At 39.6% G+C, this 8,686-nt stretch overlaps 1 protein-coding gene across 2 annotated transcripts; it reads left to right on the forward strand.

The window, feature by feature from the left end:
- LOC121802175 (peptide deformylase 1A, chloroplastic-like) lies at positions 1-3,654 on the forward strand. Of its 2 annotated transcripts, none has more exons than XM_042201765.1 (4): positions 1-524; positions 2,823-2,912; positions 2,981-3,063; positions 3,252-3,654. In XM_042201765.1, exons 1-4 carry the CDS (start codon positions 165-167, stop codon positions 3,490-3,492), a joined length of 774 nt encoding a protein of 257 aa, XP_042057699.1. In that variant the 5' UTR covers positions 1-164; the 3' UTR covers positions 3,493-3,654. The 2 variants fall into 2 exon arrangements, with proteins under 2 accessions (XP_042057699.1, XP_042057700.1); XM_042201766.1 differs by having other exon boundaries at positions 6-524; positions 2,996-3,063.
- Positions 3,655-8,686: the final 5,032 nt, after the last annotated feature.

An 8,686-nucleotide genomic window follows, 5' to 3' on the forward strand; every position in this document is an offset into this window, starting at 1 on the left:
TCAAGATCAAAATGTAATTTCAAATTCAAGTGCGAAAACAAGATTTGTTTAAAAAGAAACTAAAGCCCACAAAAAATGGAATAGTAGTACTAATATATATATATTTTTTATTTTTTAACAATAAAATAAAATGCAAACCAAAGAACTGCGAAATTGGCTTGGCAATGGAATTATCCATTCAAAGATTCACTCACCGCATTCTTCCCTTAACTCATCACTACTTCAAACCCATTTCGCGGATGCCTATTCTGACCCGACCCGGCGCATTCGGACCTCCTGTCAGAAACCGGAGCTCCGGTTGGGAAGCCGGAGCCGGATGGTTCCTGGGCATGCGCGAGAAGAAGGATGTGCTGCCGGAGATAGTGAAAGCCGGCGACCCGGTCCTCCACGAACCGGCTCAGGAGGTTCGACCCGAGGAAATCGGGTCGGATCGGATCCAGAAGATTATAGATGCGATGGTGAAGGTGATGAGAGCGGCGCCTGGGGTTGGCCTCGCTGCTCCGCAAATTGGCATCCCTTTGAAGGTACTCATTTTTCATCTGAATTAATTCAATCACCTCTTTTATGAAATTGATATGATTTGAAATTTTAGTAAAATGCTGTTCAGATTGGGGGTGAATTTGTGATTTGATTGGAATTGTTAAGCTAGGTAGTGACAATATGGAATTATATGTTTTGAAAAGGTTAGTTAGTAGGATTGGACGACTTCGATTGAATTGGAGCAGAAATTAGGTACGGTTTGGGATGAGATATGCTGCTGTTGAGGAAATCACAGCATTTGGTGCTATGGTTGAAACGCTCAATTTTGTGAATGAAACGCAAATAATGCTATGTCCTTTTTATTCTTTTTTATATGATCTGTTTATCAAACCTTTAATCAAACGCCAATAAAGCATAGTTTTGCTTTCCGACGTATTATTCAATATATACTAATACTATGTTTCTTTTCTTTTTTTATATATTTTTATTTATTATATTAAGATTAGATATTAAGTATGTGTAAAAATAAAATTATTTAAACAAAATAATTGATTACATAATATAGATAGTATATTATAGAGTTGTGATTAATGTCGAACTAATTTAGAGACCGAACAAATTTTTTGATAAGATACGCAATTATTTCGGCCTTCATTACAAGCCCAACTTCATTGTAGTCGGTTTATTACTTCATTCCAGTACGTAAAACCTTGAAACTACATTATGTTTTTACTTACTTCCAATAGGTTTTAAAATGATTCAACACATGCTTCATTTGAATTCATTGAACTGGGTTTTTACTTTATTCACTTTAAAAAAATACAATCCATTCCATTAGGTTTATTAATTCATTAAAAATGTTATTACTTCATTGGATAAGATATTTACTTCATTCCAGTAGGACTTCAGATGTTTCTACACATACTTTATTCAAATAGTTTATTAGATCATTCAATGTGCTTATTACACCTTTCAATTAGGCTATCACTTCATTTTGTAGTCATAGTGGAATTTCGGGACTATCACAACGTCGACGGGATTATCTTGACGTCTCCGTCCGCGAAACAACCTGTATGTACTGGAATGAAGTAATAATCATATTGGAATGAAGTAAAAACCTACTTGAATGAAGTAATATATGAAGTAATATATTCTGTTATGAAGTTAAATCCTCATAATATTTATGACTTATTTGCCATAGGCTGAAGTAAAATAGGCTTGTGATGAAGGCGGAAATAATTTATACATTTGCGCATCTCATCCATAAAAAACTAGATCTAAAAACCTAATGTTGTCTAATTCTGCGATTCTACAATAAGGAGTGAATTTGCATATAGTGAAACTCATATATTATATATACATATATAATAAGCATTTTAATTTAAAGCTCTAACTAAATTTTAAAGTATTTTGAATTTTTAAATAAAAAATATTACATACCCCATAATATAAACTTATTAAACATAATATCTAATATTATAATATAGTATATAATAAAAAAGAAACATATTATATATACATGATATAACAAAAATATGGTTATAGAAAGAAAATAATAAAAAGTAAACCCTTAACTAAACATACCATATAAAAAACGAATAAAAAAGACATGCAGCACTATTTGCGTTTCATTCACAAAATTGTGCGTTTCAACCACAGCACCATTTGCTGTGATTTCCTCTCATCCCTTAAATTTTTGAACTGTTATAGTTCATCAATTACATTCACTTTTATTCTAATCTCTCCATATTGTTGAAGAAATATGAAAAATCATGATTTTACTAATGGCTCATTTGGTAGCCCTGGTGAGCTAAAACCAAGATATAAAAAGTATGCTGCTGGTTTGATAGATAAAATTGAAAACAAGGAATACTACTATAGAATTAGTGAGGTGTTTTGTAGCCTTGATTGTTTAGTAGATTAAGCCGTATAATTACGTTTTTTGTCCTTTCCGGACACTCGCCCTGTCCACCTGCCACTACTGCTGCCGTGCTCACACACACAGCCGAGAGCTGTGTGCGATAGGCTGCCACAGCTTCCACTTCGCTTTAGCGCAGCTACCTCTTCCCCTGCCGAACATACAAATAAAAATCGAACCAAATACCAAAATCAAAATCTTACAAAAAGGCCGAGACGAGATTTATAAGCATTGGAGGAATAATGAACCAGAGACGGGTTGAGAGTGCTCGCGTCTTATCAGTTACTTCTACCGAACACTAAGTCAGATAACATTGTCTGGTCCAGATTAATAAGCTAATATTGGACTAATCTTTCCTCGTAATTGTGTTTGCATTTGTTGAATTGGTAGAGTTGAAAGTCCTTTTCTGTTTGTCTGCAAACAGATAATTGTTCTGGAAGATACAATAGGGTACATGAGATATACAACAAAGGAAGAGATCAAGGCACAAAACAGACAACCTTTTGATCTTCTGGTATGTAGATATCAAATCGAGCATCTGCTGATATGATTATGAGACTCAATTTTAGGGTGAAGTCCAAGGCTCTTTTAGTGCAGGTTCTGATCAACCCCAAGTTGAAAAAGAAGGGCAACCAAAGTGCTTTCTTCTTCGAAGGCTGTTTGAGGTAAGACAAAAGGGAACATTATACTTACGTTATTTGTGTACTTGCGACATCATCAGCTGGAACTCGACAATTTTATTTTGCTCGAACCTTGATAGACAGTCCGCACCACATATTACTTGAAACATGCTAGAGTCATAGGTCTTCGTTTCCTTGTCTTGCTCAAATGTGATGGATTCATTTATATGCAGCGTTGATGGGTTCAGAGCGATAGTGGAACGACACTCAGAGGTCGAGGTTACAGGTTTTGACCGATTTGGCCAAGCAATCAAAGTTGATGCTTCGGGGTGGCAAGCTAGGATTTTTCAACACGAATGCGATCATCTAGATGGAACACTCTACGTCGACAAGATGGTGCCAAGAACATTCCGAACTGTAGAAAATTTGGATTTGCCACTCGCTGCTGGTTGCCCTAAATTAGGTGCTCGCTAACCATTTGCTTGAAGAAACTCAACATAAATCTATTGGAAATTGTTTTTTCTTCTTTTTGTACCATTGCTTCAGCAAAATGATGTATGCCGAAGAGTAAAAGCTAAGCCCAATTTGATTGTGACAGACATGCTCATTGATGATATTTTTGACATGTTATGTGAATTTTTTGGGGGTTCATTAATTGTTTACTCAAATTTTGACTAGCATTGGTTGATCATGACATCGTTATTTGTAAACATGAAATTATTCCAGCGGATCCTGAAAATGTGCAGTTAATCGCTTATGCCATCTTAATCCTTATGCCATCTTTCTTTGTAAACATTTGAGAGATAACTTAAATTTTAATCGCTTCCGTGAATCCAAATGCAATAATCGAGTTCGCCAAATAGCTAGAGTATCACATGCTTGAACGTGAAAAAAAAAACATTACTCATGTTGGTTCAGACTGGTATGAGTTGTCCATAGTACTCTATGTTGGCAATTAAAACTAAAAATATAACATATAACTGTCTCACATCGGTGTCAAGATAAAACTGAAAATAGTATATAAGTCTCATGGGCCCCTCCTCCTATCACCAATTGGTTTTAGGATGGAACCCATGGACTTCTATCACTCTAGTGCACGACCAGACGTTCTCGGAATTGCAGTTATCGAGGATGTCCGCTCGCAGTTACTAAACATGTGTGTGGGATTGTTACGAACGTTCTCCGTAACGAGGCCGGATGGCTAACTTCTCGGAGAGATAAGGTGATCGAACCTTCGACGTGTTCGAAGGAAAGCTCACGAATTGCTGATTTTCGGACGTTCTCCGATGAACAACAATTTGGAAACGAAATATGATATTCTTGTTACTCAAGACAAGTTTGTGGAAAATAATATATTCATTGAATTAATAAAATGATAACAAGCTCTCCTATTTATAATACTAGAATACTACTACCCTAACTTAATGAACAAGAAACAAATATCTAAACAAATATGGGAAAGATATGGTGAATAAGGGAAAACTAAATAATTAGAAGATCCTAAGAGATATGATAGATATGATCGTATCAACTCCCCCACGGTTGAAATCCACCTTGTCCTCAAGGTGGGAACCACGAACCATTGACGAGAGTTGAAAGCAAAAGCTTGTCCACGCCTCCAAGAATGTTCGGATCTAGCGTGTCATTGCGCGGAGGGATCAACCTTGCATCGGTATCGAGCGAGGTTGATCGATGAATCATACTTGTAACATCACTGATAATCAAATCCCCATAGACACCAGCAATTATGCGCAAACCGATGTAAGCATCATATCCTTTCTTGCTCCAACAATTTCCAACAACATTTTTGGATGGAACTTGAACAACACTGAGTGAGGCGACGACCTTCTTCACTTCATTATTGTAATCGTCCTCCTCTTCATCCTTCAACAGTGTCTTTACTTCCTTCTCTGTACTCATATCGAGGCTGCAAGACATGAAGATTTTCACAAAAGATGAAACTTGTTGGTCTTCGGGTCTGCCATCTCTACTTTCCCTAGATCTCTTATTCTCACTAGGCAAGCCACGATCCATGGCTTCTTTGACTGTTGTCTCGAATATGGAATCCTTTGAATCACAAAGCTCCTCTTCACCCTTACCACGATCATCAACGCAGTCTGAATATGAATATGCAATCTGAACATCCAAACTCGATAAATAAGAATCGACTTCTTTGTGGCCCGTCAATTCATTTGCATACCCACTCACATAGCTACCCAAACTCACGTCAAGTGTTGGGGAATATGTGTGAGTAATGACCTCTCCATAACACCTGTCCTTATCAACCTCATTCCCGTAGCGATGTGGTTGCAGTTGCTGCGACAAAGGTTGAAATTTGGCACACTCATGATCAAGGGGTTCCACCCGTGGTGGTGGTTCATGTGGTGGGTATCCTTGCTGTTCCTGTGGGTCCCAGCAGGTGGGCTGGCGCACGGACGACGGTTGTGGTTGCGGAGGCCAGCCGGTCGGGGGCGGTGGTTCGTAAGCCAACACTCGCTGCCGAATGCGGGTTTCACGCTGATCCCAACGCCAGGTTTGGCGCGCCGGTGGAGCGTCAGAGACTGGAGACCCCACATACTGTCTCGGGATTGGCAGGTCCCAGCAAGTCTGCTTTTTCGGAGGCAGAAACCTCTGCTGGTGTGATTCCTGCGAAAACCAACCCGGTTTAGGGCTTTTGCGCACGCAATGCGTCTATCGGGGTGGCTGTTCCTGCTCCACGAACTGGTCCCCAGGGGTGGAGGCGTTGAGAGGCAGCTGGTGGGCATACTGTCGGGCGGTATACCCGCTGGAACTAGAGCGCGCGAGCGGCGGCTGACTGAGGGGCAGATAGCTGCGGCGGGTTCGCTGTGGCGGTGGCTCCCGCAGCGGAGGTGCACGAGGGTAGCCAATGCAGCGATTGGTTGCATCCTCCGGATGGCGGCTGAAAAAACCGTCGGAGATGTTGCGTGACCGCCCAGATTGGTGTGGGCTGGGGTATTGTTTCCGATGAAGATTTTCCACGCGCCGATCTACTGCGTCCATACGGGATTCCATCATGTCCAATAGGCGATCAAATTTTGCAAACATTGAGTGTATCTGGTGAGGGGGCTGATATTGGTGGTAAGTATCCATAACTAATAAGGGAAAAAATGAAGTTGGAGTGGAGGGTTCGGTGGTATTTTTTTTTTGGTTGGTGAAATATGGGCTATGGAGGAAGAAGGTGGAGGATTAGGCGTGGCGGTGATGGTGGTGCTGCGGCTGTTTTTTTTATATGGAGGATGAGTACGGGATGAAAGCACCAGTTGTTACGGACGTTCTCCGTAACGAGGCCGGATGGCTAACTTCTCGGAGAGATAAGGTGATCGAACCTTCGACGTGCTCGAAGGAAAGCTCACGAATTGCTGATTTTCGGACGTTCTCCGATGAACAACAATTTGGAAACGAAATATGATATTCTTGTTACTCAAGACAAGTTTGTGGAAAATAATATATTCATTGAATTAATAAAATGATAACAAGCTCTCATATTTATAATACTAGAATACTACTACCCTAACTTAATGAACAAGAAACAAATATCTAAACAAATATGGGAAAGATATGGTGAATAAGGGAAAACTAAATAATTAGAAGATCCTAAGAGATATGATTGTATCAAGGATTGAGAAAGTTAGCTCGTAGTTGTGCATCTTGCCATAAAACTCTAAAAAAATCACCAAAACTACGATGATCTTCATAAAAAGTCACTTGTCACTGAACATTAATTGCCTAGGCGTTCTGAAAATTAAAATAGCATGGTATATTTTTCACGAAAAAAATGATTCATTTTTGTACAATGACAAAATTACAAGTCGAGCCATCTCTCGCTACCTTCTCTCTATCTCGGCCGGAGGCTGAGATTCTTTCTTTAGAGCCTTCAGCTTCGGCTTCTTGTTTAAAACTTAAAACTGTCTGATTGATTCTGTGTAAATGTATTTATATATAGTGTGTGTACTCTTCAGTATACTACTGTACTATTTAAACTAAGTTCTTTGTTTTTTATTTTGATAATTTTTTTATTTATTCGATCGTTGAACAGAACAAGTTAGTAAAAAAGAATAGATTATTAATCGTAAAAATTGATTCCAATATAATACGGGGAATACCTAAAGTTGTCAATTAAAATTTCCTAATAATGATGTGGTAGCCATATAAATGTATGTGATAAGTATATAAATATGTATGATAACTAATTCTTAGGGCCTGTCTGGTAGCTCACATAATTATTTTCAGGGAAATGGGCTTTTCCAAAGTTGATGGTTAAGCTCGTTTGATTCGACTTGAGAAGCCTTAGGCCATGACTAAACTAACCCTCTTCTTCCTTCTCAATCTCACCCTCGCCAAGCCCTCCAACTCCACCGCCCAGATCAATTCCAACAACTCCGTCCTCGTCGCCTCCTAGACTCACACTACACTGAGCTCTCAGAGCTGGTCCTCCTCCAGACCCTCGAAGAAGCCGTCGCCAAACACAACATCACCAACTGGAGCGGGAATTGGACCCTAATCCAGGTAAAACTCCACAGATCGAAATTGCATCTGTCGGAGAAGTGCACTTTACCTTGTGCACGGAAGGGGGCGACGGTTGCTTCGATCGGGTATACACCACCTGAATTTGTGTCGAACCAGAGTTCCACACCATCAATCGGGAGCGAAGGTTGCTTCGATTGGAGAATTCCAAAGGGTAAAAATGGACACACACAGCGGTTTCAGCGGGTTTTTTCTTTTTTTTTGCGCTAGAATAGAGATATCATTCCGTGTTTGTACTAGACTTTTTTTTTGTTCCGGGTTTGGGAGAGACGCATGACCCTCATGCGTCTCCTTTTAATGAGACGGATGACGATTATGTGTCTTTCATAAAGACGCATGAGGGTAATGCGTCTCTCTTTTTTTTCCTTTTTTTTAAACGACGCATGAGGGTCATGCGTATTAGGGAGAGACGCATCTCTCTCATGCGTCTTTTATTTTTTTTAAATTTCACGAATGACTTAAACGTTTTACCCGGCCGGGTGTTTTGCAACTGAAAATTCACCCGGCCCGGTGTTAGTTCTGGAGTTCACACGGCTTACACATTTCACCCGGCCGGGTGTTTTGCAACTGAAAATTCACCCGGCCGGGTGTTAGTTCTGGAGTCCACACGGGTTACACATTTCATCCGGGTAATAACTTGCTTAATATTAAATAACAAAAGTGATTGGGTAATAACTTGTGTTAAGCTCCGATTTTAAACTATTAACTATATGGACAAATGATGCATTTTGCATTACTGTTGCATGTCACAAATAAATAATGATAATTAAAAAATTTTAACAAAGTAAGCTCCCTGATTAATTAGTAGGCAACAATCACAATTATAATCTTGAAGTCCATTCACTGAAAAGTCAGCAAAAACAACCACAATTGTTCATACACTATTATCCATTGCATGCTACTTATACGACGACAGAGTGTATTTAGACGGTTCAATCCCCTTGTTCTTCCTCGTTGACAGTCTCTTGTACACTTTGCTCACGAGCTTCTCAACCCCGCCGCGTGATGAACCCTCCGCAATTGGTCGAGGTTGGACATGGATGCTCTGAACAACGTCTTCTTCCTCATGTGCCTCGACAATGTTGTCACTTTCTTCTTCTCCTTCATCATCGTCCTCTTCTTC

Source organism: Salvia splendens, chromosome 5 (assembly GCF_004379255.2).
Source record: "Salvia splendens isolate huo1 chromosome 5, SspV2, whole genome shotgun sequence".
Taxonomy (NCBI): domain Eukaryota; kingdom Viridiplantae; phylum Streptophyta; class Magnoliopsida; order Lamiales; family Lamiaceae; genus Salvia; species Salvia splendens.

Excerpts from the sequence above, each read along its gene's own strand:
- LOC121802175 (XM_042201765.1), top strand. The coding sequence starts at position 165 with ATGGAATTATCCATTCAAAGATTCACTCACCGCATTCTTCCCTTAACT. Across the intron at positions 2,913-2,980 it reads GACAACCTTTTGATCTTCTG|GCTCTTTTAGTGCAGGTTCT; the intron begins GTATGTAGATAT and ends GTGAAGTCCAAG. Across the intron at positions 3,064-3,251 it reads TTCTTCGAAGGCTGTTTGAG|CGTTGATGGGTTCAGAGCGA; the intron begins GTAAGACAAAAG and ends ATTTATATGCAG.